This window comes from Drosophila simulans, chromosome 2L, assembly GCF_016746395.2.
Source record: "Drosophila simulans strain w501 chromosome 2L, Prin_Dsim_3.1, whole genome shotgun sequence".
In the NCBI taxonomy this organism is placed as follows: Eukaryota; Metazoa; Arthropoda; class Insecta; order Diptera; family Drosophilidae; genus Drosophila; species Drosophila simulans.
Window position 1 is genome coordinate 19,075,405 of NC_052520.2, and position 17,879 is coordinate 19,093,283.

The 17,879-nt window shown below is 44.3% G+C and overlaps 1 protein-coding gene across 1 annotated transcript; it reads right to left on the reverse strand.

The window, feature by feature from the left end:
• Positions 1-5,402: 5,402 nt before the first annotated feature.
• LOC6732796 (tyrosine-protein kinase Dnt) lies at positions 5,403-17,555 on the reverse strand. The gene is made up of 4 exons (XM_016178096.3): positions 16,959-17,555; positions 6,502-7,666; positions 6,087-6,383; positions 5,403-6,008 (listed from the first exon to the last, which is right to left on the reverse strand). Exons 1-4 carry the CDS (start codon positions 17,137-17,139, stop codon positions 5,897-5,899), a joined length of 1,755 nt encoding a protein of 584 aa, XP_016025504.1. The 5' UTR covers positions 17,140-17,555; the 3' UTR covers positions 5,403-5,896.
• Positions 17,556-17,879: the final 324 nt, after the last annotated feature.

The window sequence follows — 17,879 nt, forward strand, 5'->3', positions numbered from 1 at the left end:
ATCGGCAAATGAATTGCGTCTAAGCTGGGGTCTCTGTCAACGGGAGCTGCATTATCATCGTCATTATCGTCATCATCATCGGTAGACTCGATTATGGCTAACGATTTTTTCGAGTTTCGTCTGGGTTTGTTTACCTTTAGGCCTAATTGATTACGCCCAGATCGAAGGCTTCCCTATCCCGATTTGAAAAACATAACCCTTTGCTGATGGCTGAGATAAACGACGGTCCTTCTCCTCACTCCTCCTCAGATATTTTCCCTCGCTCCAAACCTTCCATGTGATTTTTTCAGTTGCGATTTGTATCGCTTTTTCATTGGCTTTTGAACCTATTTCATATTTCGTATGCCATACGTTCCATATTTATTTAAATTTTAATATGATGAGAAAATTTAATGCATATTTCTGTTTGCTTAGGGAATCAGTTTCGTCTCGATTGTATTTTCTTTCAAGATTATAATCGAAGTCTATTTGTGCGACTGGAGTGAGAGCGATTAAATGTTATTTTTGACCAGGGTGGAAATTGTCAACTCAATTGCTTTTTCAAATTTATATTTTGTTTCGGGCTCTGTTTACCCAGCCAGCATTCGTGGCTCAATCCGAGCTGAACTGGCACTACCCGACTAATTCCTATAAACGGTTTCACTCATCCACGGCTTGACCCACAGAGCAGCCCAAAACAAACACATAAATCACCAGCCAGACAAAGCAGGCAAAATAAACCAGATAGATAGAAAAAAGGCAGAACTCAAGCCAAAATTTAAAAGCAATCTGGGATACGAAATCCTCATCCATGGCTCCGCTGCGTCCGCTGTGTCTGTGTGTGTGTGGCCTTTGGCCAATTTTCTTATTAAAAACAACAGAGAGCCGAAAAATGTTTACCAAACACAATTCCGGCAAATCCGCAGTGTCCCACAGGCCACAGGATTCGTTGTCCTGCCCTCCTTCCCTCTTTCCCGAAAACTGTAAATAGAGCGCGGCGGGCAGTGAAAGTGCGGACGGACTGCAAGGACACAAAATCCTGCCACCACATGCTGAGCACCCCTAACTCCAACCCTAAGTCCTTCCTTCCTCCCGAAACGAGCAAACGAGCAGAGAACTAAGGCCATTAAACGAGTCCCGGAGTGGAACCGAAAAAAATGGCAACCTGGAATGGTTTCTACCCATTTTTTGTCTGTTTTTTATGCTCAGCACAGCTCATGGCTATAGTTTCTATACTAGTGATGGCAAAAACTCAGTTGACTATACCTATATATTTTCATTGAAAACATGAGCAAATCTATGTGAAATGGCAATGCTCCCTTTACGAAATGCATGATTTCTTCCCACGACTTTTCTAGTTATTTAGTTGACTTTCACTTTGGTCCAAGCCACTCAATTCGGGACACATAAATATTTGGACAAGGATTGATTAGTGGCCAAGAGCCCGGAATTGCCGTCCGCCCAAATCGAAATCTTTAATCGAAACTTTAATACGCCGATTCGCTTCGTCCTGCGCAAACAACAACAAACAGCACAAACATCAATCAAGCTCCTGGCTGCGACTCCTCGTTTTTTCTTCCTGCTCCTTGTATTTTTGTCAACTTCTTTTGGCATCGGGAAAGTGTGGGAGGACATCGTCTTGAGCACTCGCACTCGCATTCGCTTTCGCATTTCCTTGGCGTCTGGTCTGCACACACAACCCACATCCTCCGGCTGCCACTTACCTCACGGCTCCCACATGATTTACTACAACATTTCCTGTGGCCGCTTGCCACGCCACCCGTCCGTCCTCTGCCCCTTTTTCTGGTAGCTGCCATGTTTGACTTGATTTCGTCTAAATTGAGTTCAGTATCAACAGAAAATACTTCCGTTTCCTATGCTCTTCCCTTGGCTGTTGTGTACCTTTGCTGATTTTCCAGCAGCGCACACTGCGAGAAAGTTTTACAGCTCTACTAATTTACATTCTTAATAATAAAACAAGTGTATATCTTATTCCTTTTGTTACTTTCAAATAATTATTATTTAGAAAAGAATCTAAAATTAAAAACAAATATGTATCAATGCTTATCCTGATTTTTCCCAGTGCAGCTGCAGCGCTGGGAAAAAATTAACTTACCACTAGAAACTTTCGCTCGTAGTTTTCGGTGTCGTTGTGTGTGTTTACCTTGGCAGCAACTCGTCTTCGTCTATGTCCTGAATTTCGGGTCCTGGCTGCTGGGTCCTGGCTCCAGGGACTTGAGTCCTGGCACCTTCCCCATCGTCGAGGTGTTTGCCTTATTTTGAATGCTTTTTATGTTCAATTTGTTTCAATTTAATGTTGTTCTTGCCGAGGGATCAGGATCGGTGCCAGGACAGGATGCATTGTGCTTTACATGAATTTGAATTGTGTGTGTGCACCTCATATGATAAATGGCATTAAAGGATTTGCGTGAATAACTGAGTTAGGGCTTACATTTTTCTATCTGCCAAATAGTTGGCAAGGACTTCGCTTTGCAAACAAAATGTGCAATCGAATATGTTTCCAGAGTGAATCTGTGAGTCTGAAGCTGTGTTTTCCCAGTGCGGATTACCAAAGGAATTTGGAAAGTTCGTGCTAGAAAATACTTTGCGAAAGTAACACTATTGCTAAGCAAATAGTATTAAGTATTTCTGCAAAAGAGTTGATTCTTACTTCCCATAATCAGTGACATTTTTGAGGCTTTCGTTCCACAGACTAAAATGCAAATGGCTGGTAAAATTCTTTCACTTTCAAGCTCCATGTTACCTGCTGCTGCCCTCCTTCAATTAAAGCCAATTCCAAAATGTGTTTGGTATTATTTTTTATTTATTTCTGTTTGTTGTCCAATTCTGTGGAAATGCGGCGCCAATGTACTAGTACTAAATGGGCCAACTCGTTTGCTCGTAACAACAATTTCCCGTGATAGCTCTGCTCGGTTTTCAAAATAAAAATATTGGAAACTCAATGAGTATTTTCTTCGCTGCGGACCCCGTTATTGGTTTTTGACCAAAACTCAATTTATGCGTCTACTTCCAATGAAACATTAAAATTCCATTAGCGGAAGCGAGGCACATAAATTTGAGCCCCACTCCAATAAACGCAGCGGGACGATGGAATTTCCCAATCGAGTGCCGGCTTATCGACAAATGAGCAGAAATTATGCATTTTGTTTAGCTTTAATTGCAGTTCAGTGTATTTATTTAGTTCTCCAGCTCGGGAAAGCGCAGCACAGAAGCGATAATCGAAAATAATTTATAGAAAATAAATATTTCCACACAATGGCCCGCCCTAGACGATGGGAAACTTGAACTTACATTTTCTCGCAGATCGTTTTTTATAATGGGTACTCGAGGAGTTGAACGGTTCAATAGACTTGTGAGGTGATGCCAAACGATCTGGAATCTCATTGAACAAGCATACCACTCACTATGCATAGTAATAATACAATATATTATAATAATAGTATCTTTTACTCGATTTCCTATTAAAAAGTCTAAACATTTGATCTTTAAAGTATTATTTTTACGTTCTACTGAGTATCTTTCAGTCGAGGCTTGGCACATCTCTTCATGGATATTTCTTCAGACTTTGGCTGGATTTTCCCCAACAATTTTACTCGCAATGCCCCATTGTTGATGTTTATTTAAGTTGTCATTAGAATGGTGCAAGGCAACGGCAGCACTGGCAATCCGTGGCAGTTTGGCCATATAAACTTTTTAAATTATCACCGATGCGAGTGCGGGTGGTAGGGTTATGCCGAGCAGTGGATGGGAAATCGGGGGAACGAGGGCGTGGCTGCCACTTGAGTCCGACGTGGATGTAACATGGAAATCGCATGGCCATGTGAAATGGAAATGCAGGCACCACAAGCCCCCTTTCAGCTTCCCGGGAAATGTTCGAATACGTACATCGGCATGGATGAGGTGGGGCCAGGAACTGTTCCTCCGAATGGAATCAATGTTGGTGGGACTTGTCTGGCGTTGGCGCCCCGACAGAAGCCGGAAATGCAAGTCAGTATTTTGCTTATTGTCTGCGAAGCTTGTTTGCTGGGGGAAAACTCGATGGGTGAAAGGCAAAATTTACAATGGACGGATTTCGGAAGCGATCACTTTAAGATTTTCAAGCCGGAATCTCTAAAAGGAGCTGTCTAGACGAATCTACGATACAGATCGAATGATTAAATTGTATGCTTGGCACATGGTAAATATCAGTACCCACGTTCAAAGAAGATGTATGTGTGTAAAGCATGGAAATATAATTTAGTTAAATATTCTGTACTATTTACCCTAAATCCACATTCATAAAATAGTTAACTAGTTGCGGGCCAAGTGCAATGTGAATGTCTTCACTTGTCGTCGCCCCACTTGGCCACCATTTCGACTTCGTCCCCTGACTGCAGTCAAAATGCCACATTACCAACTAATAAGTATAAAGTTGGTACTATAAACACACTATGTGCTCAAGTCGAATGTGTTTGCGTTGCGGTGGGGGATCGTAGCCCGTAATGTTAGCCCTGTTGTTCCGTTCGGGGAATATATATTAGCTGCAATGACGACAAGCCAAACAAGCCGAGCAACACGAGCAGCAACAGGCAGCAAGTTTAAAGCCGCTTAAGGCTATAACCAGAAATGCCAGGCAAACGGAGCGGGTCAAGTCGCACAAACAGGCGGATTACCAGGAGGCACGGGGCAACTGTGGTTGTTGATATTGTCCTGTTTAGGGACAGCAGGTGCCAAGGATAAAGGAAGTTGATGCTGGCAACACAATGGCCAAAACGCCAAGGCGAAAGCAAAAGGCGATTCTGTCAAAATATTTACGATATGTCGTCGTCGTCATCGTCGTTTCTCTGGCAATGGCTTTCGAAGTGTAAGGACGCCCGCCCACGAGCACAAACACAATAGCCGAAGGACGACGGACATGTGTAGCACATGCTATTTGCGGGCTACACACTGTTCCCAGCACCAGGTTATAGTCGTATATCTCCGCGCTCATCCTCGCTGCCAAGGACACACATCGAGTTTAAGGTGGCTTGGCAGGCCGAAGAAAAATTGATTCATCTGCCAGGGTCGCTGGGAAAATTCTTTTCAGGTTATATCCCCGCTCCTCCTCCTCATCCTCCTCCTCCTCCTCCTCCTCGTCCTCACTCGAAAACATTGTCATGTAAAATTAAAATTTATGGCTAATTTGTGTGCGTGAACGTAACTTTGCTGCCCGGCCATTTGCTTCGGTGCCTTCGAGTAGGAAAGCCGTAAATTTCCTTCATTTGCCTGGTCGATTTTCACCGGAAAAGTGTGGGAGACAGCCTAAGTCCCGACCTCAAGGCTCAAGGACGAAGGCGTGACCTGAGCTGGAAAAGAACCCTTCGGAGAACGGTGATAAAACCTTAACGACGAAACCATAAAATCGCATAAAAACAAATTGGTAATTGCTGGAATTGTTTTGGCATATATATGAGTGTATATATGTGTGTATATATTTGTATATCATGTTTAATCTCTCGTATAAACGGTAAATTGTCAAAAATGCTAAACATACAACATGTATTATATGCATCATAAATATGTATGTGTAATCTTATAGACATTGCTATATCTATTTATAAATATCACTATATTTGATTTCGGCCTTTGTTTTAGCTAGTGTTGATGGATTAGAAGGAAAACTGTGCAAGCTGAACTATTTCATCTAAGTGGTAAGAGTCGAGTTTATCGTAGAATAAGCTTAAAGATAGTTACTTAAAGAGCTGAATGTGTAAACTATATGTACAGATGATGGGCCAGGGATGGGCTAAGCATTCGATTTGGCAAATCTTGTCATAACAATGTGGAGTACGCATAGGTCTTTATTCAACTAAGGCCTAAACTCCTTAACTCTTCAAAAGAGCCGATCCCCTTGCGGATGACATTGATGACCTTTGTCCTAGACATAGCGCGTGATTTGTGAATAGAATTCGGAGAGACACGACTGCAGCTGCGCGAAGGTCGGCCGCTCGGCAGGTAACAGTGCCCAACAATAGGCCATGATCGTAAACCTTAAATGAAAAGATAAGAGAATGACCATTAAATTAGTAAAACCATCGGCTAAGATCTCTATCGACTCGAATACTCACAGCTCATCGGGGCAGTTGAAGGGCTGGGCCAGGCGATACCCGTCCTTGAGATAGTGCTCCATCTCGAAGGGATCCACCTCGGCGTAGGGTTGCTTAGCGGAGGTACACAGCTCCCACATCAGGACTCCGAAGGCCCACGAGTCGCTGGCCTCGGAGAACTGTTTGTGCTGCAGTGCCTCCAGAGACATCCACTTAACTGGCCTGTTTTCGCTGTCCCCCAGGCAGTTGTAGTCCGAGGGGAAGAGATCGCGGGACAGGGAGCTGTCGGAGAGCTTCACCCTTAGCTGATCGTCAATACTAGAAAGGAATATAGAACGACCCTTGGTTAGACTTTCAAATAATTCATTCATCATTTTAAATGCTCTATGTACGGGTGAAATGAGACAAGAATTCCACAAATTTGTTTAGTACTTACACGCAGTTCCTCGTGGCAATATCCTTATGCACCACTCCGTGGCTGTGAAGATGATCCAATGCCATGGACAGTTGCGAGGCCATCATCACAATTTGGATGGTGGTCACAGTGCGAGCACAAGCTGGATCCAGCAGGAATTGCTTCAAGTTGCGGGTATTGTTCAGAGCGGGATAGAGGACAAACGGTGTGGTGTGATCCTCAATGGAAACGCCGAGAACCGAGAGAATTCCAGGATGAGAGGCGCCATAGAGCAGCATGCCTTCCTGGAGAAGTAGAAGCACCTGCATTTGGCTAGCATGCTGGGCCACCGTTTTGACCAAAACATCCTGAGTGTCGTTGTAGGTGCCACGATAAACTCGGCCAAAGGTTCCCTCCTGCAGGAGACTCGAAAGTCGTACCCTGCAGCGCTCAACGGTCAACTCGGAAATGCGGCGATGCAGCTCCTCCGGATGTTGCTGCTCTACAGAAACTGGAACTTTCCGTGGCAAGGAGGAGCCATGAATCGGGGCTATAATCGAAGGCGTCATATAGGCAGCCGATCCCATGGAAGACTGGCACGGCGGATGGGTATTTAGTCTCTGGAAGCTCGAAGTCCGCATGGGCTGTCCTCCGTGTTGATGATGCTGCCTCTTGTTGGCTGCTCCCTTGACGCAGTAGGCAATCATGAGGAGCAGGCACACAGATCCCATGGCCACAGAAACACCAACCACCAGGGTGATCAAGCCCGTGGGTGGTAACATCACGGTCTCCAGCAACTGCGGATCGTCCACATCCTCCGACAAATCCTCGGCACTGTCATTCATAAGACAGATCTTCTTCCTCCGAAACACCAGATGAGTTACATTGTTTAGTGACCGGTTGAGCACCACTTCCAAGCTGACAGTCACATCGACCTCCGCCGCTTTCAATCCGCTGCACTTGAGGGCAATGGACCAGGTTTGTATGCTGGTGGGTATCTCCCCACTGTGTGACACATTGATCGCCGGTCGAGGAAGCACTTCCTGATCGGAGCTGACCACGTTGATGCTGTAGGGAAGGCCACGCCCCGCCAGCGACTGCCAGGTGAAGCTTATGTCCTTGACATTCGCCGGAACTGGTACAATGAAGTTCAAAGCGTAGTTATTTATATGACCTTCGCGAACGTAGTAAACCTCAGCAGAGACGCCTGAAAGTAAAGGAAAATTCTCGATTAGTAATGAAAGATACGATGAGAACAGAAATCTGGTGCACTGAACGCAGGGTGTGGTTGAAGTAACTGAGAAATAATCATATCGTAAATATCAAATCTCCAACAAGCTCTCGTATTTATTTTTCTATAAACCGAACACGTGCACTTTCCATTTCCTCCTTGAGACCACTACCATTACCAATGCTCGTTGATAAAACAAACTCATCCAGTACTTTGTATGTAAATCTATCTGAATGCACTCAGTGCAATGAGTTTTTCCAGAGGCTTGTTTGCTCAACCCGATCCACAGACAGTCGCCGGCAACATTTTATATAAATAAACACGGACGGGCGCTCGAGTTCAGGGAATTCCTTGGAAACTATTTTCGAGTTTATCATCGCTTGTATCTGTATCTTCTGGAAATCTATGTAGAACAACAGCACGAACTGGATTTAGGGAGAAGCGGCAATGGAACAGCGACGATCCGAGGTTGGCAAAACAAGAACAAGGTAAGACAAACAAAGTAACCCATGTGTGTGGGGGATTTGTGCCCTTTACTTCGATTACCTGCCTGGCTGATTGCGGTTTGACCAACCCGATTCTCCGAGTTAATGAAGCATCTGCAGTAGTGTTTTTATTTGTTTTAGTCTTATTCCCTCTTTTTCCGAGATGTCTGGACGCGATTGCCAACTCATTTGGATTGTTATGACGTCTTATGCTAATGATAATGAGGCCAGCAGGTAGCTTCGAACTGATTCCACGGCTCGTCCTAACCAGTCTCCTGGGACCCCACAAACCGAATGTGAAGTGAGGGCACATTGATTGACAACGGCACTCGGTCGTTGCCCAATTTTCGACTGCCACTTGGTGCATTCAGTGCATCCAGTGCATTCAACTTTCCCCCAAATAAAACTGGCAAACTGCGGCCCAGGAAATAATTTACTTAAATCGCTGGAACACCCGAGAGGAGGAACGCCACGCGCACTTCCTTTGACAACTGGCAATAACAATAAAAATCAGCGAGCTTGTAGGTAGACCGACTTTCAGTCCAGACATCGCCCTAGACGAAGAACTATAGTATGCAGTATATGTGCTCCAAGGCGATGGCGAGGGCTATGGTGAAGGCAGACCCGGCAAATGGCTCAACTGGGTGGCGTATAAATTGTGTCAGACATGCGGGTATACACATACACTTCTAGAAAAACCTCTATTTCTACAATATCTACAATATTATAAATAATAGAAGGTTCGTGAATCAATTGATTTCGTAGGATGGTATTTATCTAATATTATTATGTAGCAAAGATGTGTAGTTACTTCTAAATATACTAGTTTACATATTTTTAACTGTGCATGGTTTACTTGGGCCCTGCAGAATTGGCTCCCCAGTGGGCCCTGCCAGCAACTTCCTTTGCTATGTGCAACATGTTGCACGTTGCTGTTGCCGAGCTGCTGCGGCTACGACAAATTCCTCGGCAGCATTTTAAAAATAGCGCCCATGACTTAATCAAATGCAACGCGTCCTGTCCCCATCGCAATTTCCCTAAGGCAGGCAGGCAAGCAGTCAGGCAGTCAGCTTTTCAGCCTCAGACACGCTTCCATTGACCCTTTTCACCGAGGCCAGAAAGATGTGTCCCGGCCAAGAGTCGTCACTTGGGCCCAGGCCCAGGCCCAGAGTTCACAGGTTCATGTGAAAGTTGCCGCTCTATTGCATTTTTATAAGGTGCTCGCAGATGCGGACGGAGGTGGGGATGGGATGGACTTGGATATGGGATATGGTACATGGTATATGGGATGGGATTGTCGAGGGCCGCGTCTTGAAGTGGATACGCTGTCGTCTACCTCATGTCACGAGCAAATGTCACTTGGATGCGCCCAGCGCGGGTGGCTCTTGAACTTTTTTAACCTTTTTGTGCCCGTATTATCCGCCATGTTCATAACTGGCTGCCTTTGGTGGAGCACAGAGAGAAAATGGCAATGTAATCTACATGAAATGTAATCACAAGTGGTTCGTACCATTCCTAGAGCAGAGACATTGGTTTCAAAGTATTCCCCACTAGAAATCGAAGGAGTTTCTCCCGGTGTGGGCGTGCCTGCGATGAGGAGCCGCTCAGAGATGTGATGGTAGTGGTGGCGGCGTCGAGGGTCTCCCATATCGTATGTCGAATTTTTCGGAGCGTGCAGTCATGATGCTGTCGTTGCGAGTGTTTTTTGCAACTTTTTAATAGCTTGCTACTGCTCAGAGTCACAGTCGTGACCATTGTTACACCGCTTCCAAGGAGCGGAGTGGTATCCACATAGAACAGCCCAACCGCCTGGCGGAGACACTCGAATTCCAAAATAAAAAATTTAAAGAAAAACAACAAAAAAACGAAAAATGTCTACGTTTCGGTTTCCATTTTCATGTAATTAGCGTTGCAATTCGTGAAGTGCTTTCCGCTGTGCCGATTTCCTATGCTGATTTTTCCCAAAGCGAAACAAAGGCCGGCAAAAAATTAGAGTTTTCGCCGGGGTCACTCTTCGGGTTCAGCGGTTTGGCAGTGACCATCTCATAACTTGGGCTTCTTTTTTGTCCAGGGACTGTTGGATCTGAAGGGGAGTGTTCCAAAGCCTAAGGGGCGCAAGTATTCCCATTGCCACTTGAGTTTAACGATGCTGATTTATGTAAATTAAATGCAGTTTCTAGGCTTGAAATCAACAGATAGATTGATCTAATTGAACTCTAATGTTTCTGTGGTGATTTCTTTCAACAATAGCCAGCTTTAACTTCGTATTAACTTGTAGAGCTCTTAAAGATAAATGGCTTGTGTATCAAGGATAGATATGCCTGATGTTTATAAATGAATCGTAAGTGATGGGCAATTTATGGAAACTGGTGCGATTGCAACACCTTCGATCTACTGTCGTATTCCTTCATCAACTCCGGGGCTTCAGCTCCGCCATTATCTCCATTTGACAAATATACCAGGCTCAGGCTGTGACTACAAGTAATTTTGCTTAAGCAAACAGTCTGGAACGTGGGGCAGATGGACAACCCTCTGGGTATCTCTGGCGTCTTTTATCTTGTCCAATCCTAGCAGGCAAACAAAATTGCAATAGATGATAAATGATGGCACTGCGACTCCATCTGCACCGTAACCGCATTGAACCTCTGGCTCTGCAACCCCAGTCAGCCAATATTCGAGGCTACACCATCGGTTTGCGCCTGGATTTCGGTTTCCCCATCTAATGGCTAATATGTCACTGTGGCTGCATTGGCTTCCAATCCGCTCCGGCTCTTTTGTGCAGTTTGTGGCCAAATCGAAAAATAAATAAAACAAATGATCGGCGCCTGCCGGGAACCGCCTTCAAAGCTCCCCACTCCGCCCCTTCCCCCGTCACCCGGCTTATCACGCACAACAATCTCGCTTACAAGCTCTGGGCACCACCCCCAAAACGACCGCCCACCACATGTCAACATTTAACATGCTTTTGAGCCATGTCTCCAGCCCAACTGGCAACACCCCTTGGAAACTGCGAACCCCCTGGAATCCCCCAGTCGCATCCGTATCTTTGTGTGAATCGTTTCTTAGTTGCCTCACGTCGTTATGATAAATGATGCTGCTCCTTTTGTTTTGCCTAATATTCTGTTTTTTTTTTTGCCTGCTTGCTCGGTTGGTCTTTTTTCCAGCCGCGGGCTCATCGTTCTCGTTTCTCGTTTTCGGCTTTTGATTGTAACAAATTTGTGCCAGCGAAATTAGCCATCTCTTTAGGGCAAAATCTCTGCCAAGTCAAGCGATTTGGCACAGTTAACGCGGAGATTTGGTTTTCCCTTTCTGGTGGGGGCCCTCCGAAAATAGGTTCAAATTAATCATTCAAATTTCAAGAGTTGACGTTTTCCAACAATTTTGGCCGCCTGACAAAAGCGTCGAAGAAAAAACGGCTTTGACCAGCCGGCTTATTGTAATATCCAGAATCAATAGTAATTAACCTTAATCGTTATTCATTTTTTGTCAGTTGTCTGTTGTCTTACGAGTGTTGAGTTGCGAGAGAAGAGGACAGCCTCCGAAAATTGTGAATAAATGATGCGGGTCAAGAGTGATTGTTAGTGAAGATAATTGAGCATCGAGTGGCTGCAGCTGGCGAGCTAACGGCCTTAGATAAAGCGAAGTATCCAATAGATACAAATGTATCCATGTTAGCACTGGTTAGGCGAAATCGTATTTCATTCACTAAAATATTGAGTATTTGGCACTTTTATGCTCTAGCACCCGAAATAACCCCTATACACAAGTTCTTTAACAACTTGAAGACACGTGAATGCGATAGCATCTCTGCAGTCTCGTATCTTGCGAATGCAACACTATTTGCCAGTTAGCGATGCCATCTATACTAATATACTGCGAAGCGTATCACGAATTTTTCCCATTGTGGGAATGTCAGCAAAATCGTGTTAGCAGCACATTCATCTCACGGATTGCCGTTGCATGCCTAGTTAGCGATGCATCTAGATGCTGCCACAAAACTACAAGCCAACTGCTTGTTTCTATAGGAGTACCCCCTCCCACGGCCACTCCGCTGGGTATTATTCGCCACCCCTTCGATATGCGATATACTTTCCATGTTACTTTCTGCAACGGAAAACTCCCACAGCGCATAACCCAAATAAACACCGAACAACTCAATAAACACAGTGCAGCGACAACAAAGCCCAGATGCACGCACTGCATCTGCATCTTTGCAGTTGCCCAAAGCTGCCACGCCCCATTTCGCAGCGCCCACATGTCACAGTGACATGGAATTAAACTGGCTGGCTGCGAAAAATGTACACTCAAAAAAAAAAAGCTTTAAGGGGAAAGAAACAACTTGAGAGGAAAAAGAGGAAAAGCCACAATACTGATCCTTTATAAATTTTCATTTTAATCTCAGATATAGTTTTGTGTACAATTTTCTCTCTCTGCACAAACGGCAAGCGGGCTTCATTGATGGCGCCTGTTGTTGTTGCCTAAAGTAAATATGATTACTCCTTTTTTGCCATACTATGCTCGCACATTCAGCTCGCACATGCAGACATATGTATGTACATATGGATGTACACTATATGTTGTAAGGGAACCAAGCCGGGCAAACAATGGCTGATATTTATTATTGACATACGCCACAGTGCCCCATCGCTGCTCTGCATCTGGCAGCCCCCGGCGGGGTTATCAGAGTTGTCAGTTGCCAGTGATAACCGCACAGAAGCAGGCAGTCGGAGGTATCAGCGCGCCCAGTAAGCCTTTGACGAGAGCCGAGCCCCATTCCGGCTTGTATTATTTGCAGTCGCGTCGAATTGCAGTCGCCTTTATTGCCTGCAATCGGTTTATGCGATTTTCATTTGTTTAAATGCCGTTTTTTGTCCATAGTTCGGCAGGTAATGGAAATGGCTTTAAGCCCCGGCTTAGCCAAGTTTATGGCGGTTTACAGCCGCCAGACACATGAGCGCATAAAATAAAATATAAGTATACAAGCCAGGCCTAATCAAATCGCACTTCCCAATGTCGAACACGTCGCCCAGTAATGCGACACTCTGCTATCAAAAAATCGTAATGAAATCGAGGAGGACACAACTGGCTGGTTTTTTGGGGAGACTTTATGACCCGCCAAGTGGCCATCAATTCGAAATCGATAGCCCTGCGAGGCCGCACGATCTGTGATCGCATTAAGAATAGATTGAAAATAAAATCGAAATATTGATCCCAATGCCCAGACACCACGAACTTTTTGGGACTGGCTCATAAGTCACGTACGAGCAGATAAGTATCTCCGCTGATCGTGGACCAGGAAAACCAGTGCGGAAATGATCAGAGAACAACGTGATAAACTGCGACCCGGCAAGATAATAGATTTGGTAAAGCCTGGGATAATCAGTTATCCACAGCAGCATTCGGCAGATTAAAATCAGGTGAGGATCTGATATCTGGCTTGTTAAAAGCGACTTTGTAGTTGAAGAACATGTCCAGATAGATTGAACAACTTTGTATATTCATCTTAACTCAAGATGATGAGCTGAAATTGATCCCAGAACTAGTACAGATATCATAGAATACTTGCCCCTAAACGAAGCGTGTCAGTTAACACATTTAAGTTAAGATCTTTCCGGCTGACACAGTTTATTGTCCGCTCTCCCGATCGCTAATTGAACAGATAAGATCTGGAGACGCGACGGCTGTGTCAACTCCTTCGGATAACACTTTTTACGATCTGTCAGGTGAGCTGTTAGCGCTAGCACATCGTATAGCAAAAAGTGGCGCGATCTGGTCCGTAAACTTTCCCCGCCCCCTCAGTTTTCCACAATTTTTTTGCCTCGCAGATGGGACAGCTTCATTAGCTAATGGCCACTTCATTATGTGTGACTTGACTAGCCAAGCCGGCGAAAGGCGAAGCTGGACAATAAATTGCCAAACACCAATTAAAATATAGATCATGCCTGCTGATCATATCCAAGCAGCAAGTATCCAACCACCGAGAGCCAAGTATCAAGCCAAAACCGTTAGTGGGTGGGGGGCAGATAATGTCTTGGAGGATCGGTGGCGTTTCTCGGAAGGCTTTTAGCACGACCAGATGAGACGGCCTGTTCGTTTACAATTATCGGCTGGCGAGATCATGGAAAGGCAGCCAAGAACAAGCCATAAACCGGAGGAGAAGCGCACAAATGTCTCTACTAGGCTGCGGGGAAAACAAAAACAAGATACAAAATATCACAAAAAGAATGAGAGAAGCCAGCGAGATACATGCCTGGCTTGTTACGGCCATCCGACAGGTACAACCAACAACTTTAGCTTCGGTTAGGTGCTAAAAGTTGCCACAGTAGCACGTCGTGTGTGTATCTTCGAGATACTTTTGTATCTCTTGGCAGCTTGTTTGTGCTGTAAGCCGCTTAGCCGCGGCTCACTTCAAATAACGAAAGCCATCAATATATGTTTCCCGATAGCTGGGCAAATATGAAAATATTTAAATTGGCCTAAACAAAGGCCCTCGAGCTCTTAATTTATTTAGCACAGTTGGTGGTAGATTTAACACATCCAACCAATATTCTCTTGTCCCACATCACCTAACTTCGACTCGATGGCCATGGTTAATTTATGGCCCAAAGCAGCTACCAATCGATCAACCGCTTGGGGGCGTGGATATTTTAGCACATTCTTTGGCTCGAAAATGTGTGAAAATCGTGCCGGAGCCGTTGGCAGTCTTTCTAATCTGCTCCTTTCCCATTTTCAGCTTTTAATTGCAGCTTCATTAGCAGGCCGGAGAACAGTAAAATTAAATCAAAGCGCCCCAAAATGGTGGCCATAAAAGCTGGGAAAAATTCCAAATCGTCGATAAAGTGCCATAAAACGTACTCAAAGAGGGAAATCTAGGAAAACTGTAGCCGGGCGGCAATAAAATTAAATTTAAATAATGCACTTTTTGGCTGCTTAAAATGTAGCGCGTGTCACAGCAGCGAAGAAGTCGTTAAACTTTTTTGGGTGCTTCTCTCCAATGGGATGGTTATTTCTGAGGAATATGATCGGAATCGAAATCGGAATAATGCTGCACATGTATGACATGACTGAGACTTATATTATACGACGATGATGATTCGATCGAGAGCCCCGCCCATTCTGCCGCATCGTATTTCATTGACTGTCAGATTCGAGGGACTTTATGACTCAAACTTTTTTAGCGCTGAACTTGCCGGGACCCCTGCAGTTGGGATAGTATGAAAAAAATGAAAAAATACAAGGATACCGAGTTGCTGCGATCATCGGCGGCTATAAATTTTGCGTAAATGGAAATGAAATTTATTTAAGCCGAGAACTTTGACTAAAGACCGCGCAGACACCCCCAACCCTTTTAAACGCACACAAATCAAATGCAAATTATGCAGCTTAATTGATTTATGGTCCACGGAATGGGGAGTACAAAGCATTTGCGCTTTTCTTTATGCACGAATATCCTACGCAAGTCTGCGAAACTTTTCGACTTTGTCTTAATTACCCCGTAGATACATGTATGCATGTATCTGCAATTTGCAGCGCTTTGCTGGCAACTGCAGCCCACAGTCTGCGGAATATTCTGCATACTTGATTTCACGCCCCCAAAATCGCAAATCCGAAATGCATACGCAAAATTATGCGCATCGTCATCGTCGTCAGCAAATCTGCCCCCACACACATGGTTGCCAGAGATAAAGAAAACTTCGATTTAACAAGGCGCGTTGCAGGCCAAAATCTGCTGCTGCTGCAACAGCAACAACTGCCAAGTGGGCGACTTGTCATGCAAAGTACTGCCAAAAATACAGTGAGCCCTCCGAGGAGGCACAGTGGTACACACACACATATCATCTGCAATCAGCGAGCTTACTTAAAGGCTGGTCGTTCAATAAAGATATGTATCTACCAGATATAAGATACTTTCAAATGAACTCAACAAGTATAGTACTATTTCTATTGAGAAAGAACAGTTCGATTCAAAATATAAGAATAACTCATATGAACTCTATGCGTTACGATCCATGGAAGTATGTTTTACGTGAAATGCACCCCACTGTGCATTCTTCCGCCCCGCACAGCTGATGCCCCGCCCACCGCCACCCTTCTCTTCTTCTGCTCCTTCGCAGTCACGTTTTCGTTGTTGTTGCTCTTTTGTTGTCGCCTTTGCGTTGTCATCTCGTTTGCATGTTGCCATCTCCCTCCTTCGCCCTTCTTTCTCTCTCTCGGCAAGTTCTCTCGCCACTTTTTGTTTTTGGGGAGCCAAGGAATTTGAGTTCCAAGAAATATTCAAAAATATTCTCCACCAAGGGAGATAAATTGAATGAATGCAGCATGTAGATTTTCAGACTTTGTTGTTGTCTTTATATTTTGGCGTGTCTGCTGCTTCCTCTTCTTTTTTTTTTTTTTGTTTTCTTGTTTTATACCAAGCGTAAAATTTCCTAACGAAGCAAACGAAAGCTAGTTGTTGCTGCTGTTGTTGTGGGCGGTTTGTTTATTTGTTTTACTGTTTAACAACACCTGCGGCATGCGCAAGAGCGAGAGAGAGAGACAGCGAGAGGGAGCATCTAAATTAAGCCAAAAGCAAACAAATAAACATAATTTTAAAGGGAAGTGCGCTTTCTTCGACGAATAAGTGAATGAAAACCTAATGCTGTCTTTTTAATTGGTTGACACAAATTACTCAACTGTTTATTTTAGAGGGATATTGAAAAAGAAAAGAGAAATCAATAACAAAGGGCGCGTCACAGGGCAAGAAAAACCACTGTGAAAAGGGGTTGAAAGGGGGCAAAACTCACCTAATAAACGCATTACTTCCACGGGATTTAGGAAAACGTTCAAATGTGCAGCCACTTCGCTGCCCGAATGCAGTTGCAGCGCTGCCAGCGCCAACAGCGAAAGCACCCACATTTTCCGGCTCATTTTCACTGTACAATTTCTTGTGGATGCGCTTTTACCGCATTTATTCACAGATTCCATCAGATATTCTGTTCCGTTTGCAGTTTTTGCACTCTTATCACACACAGCTATTCGTAAACAATCTCGAACGAATGACCAGCACAAAAGCGAATCCAAAGTCGCGGGGGTGGGGGGAGAGAGAGACACGGACGCCGCGAGAGAGAAAGAGCGAGAGTGCGAGTGCGACGGCGTCGTTTTAGCACCAAAATTTAATCAAAAGCATTGTTTAGCCGCGCAAATCACTCTATTTTCGTCTTATAAATAACAATTTGACTATTTTTTCACGCACATTTCATTTTAAACGTCGTTTCCACGGGTTTTCTTCAGTTTATGACTGTTTTAGCTGTCTGGCAGCTGCTTGTTAATAATTCTTCAACTTTTCCCGGCCGAGTTCGAAACCAAACTGTCCAACAAATCTGACCCGCTCTCCTCTCTCGACGAACACGTTCGCATCGAACATCGACGTCATAGCTAGAAATCCCTTCCAACCGAATTTCAAATCTCGATGTTACAGAATTCGACTTTTGATTGGTATCATATCTCACAATTTTTTGGATCTAGACAATTTTTAAAACTATTTAACTACTACAGCTCTATGATCTGCGGAATACTACTTTTGTTTTACAAAGGAATTTACATAATTTCATATTTTTATTAAAATTTTAAAACTTAATGTAGAATTCCGGTCGAGTTCTACGATTGATGACAACTTGTTGGTATTAATTCTGAGATAAAGAGTGGCCGATTTGGGATTTTTGTAA

Bases quoted from the DNA above. Each gene is read 5' to 3' on its own strand.
- LOC6732796 (XM_016178096.3), bottom strand. From the start codon at position 17,139: ATGGAATCTGTGAATAAATGCGGTAAAAGCGCATCCACAAGAAATTGT. The intron at 7,667-16,958 runs GTGAGTTTTGCC...CTTTACTTTCAG, and splicing joins GGAAGTAATGCGTTTATTAG to GCGTCTCTGCTGAGGTTTAC. The intron at 6,009-6,086 runs GTGAGTATTCGA...TTTTCATTTAAG, and splicing joins TTCAACTGCCCCGATGAGCT to GTTTACGATCATGGCCTATT.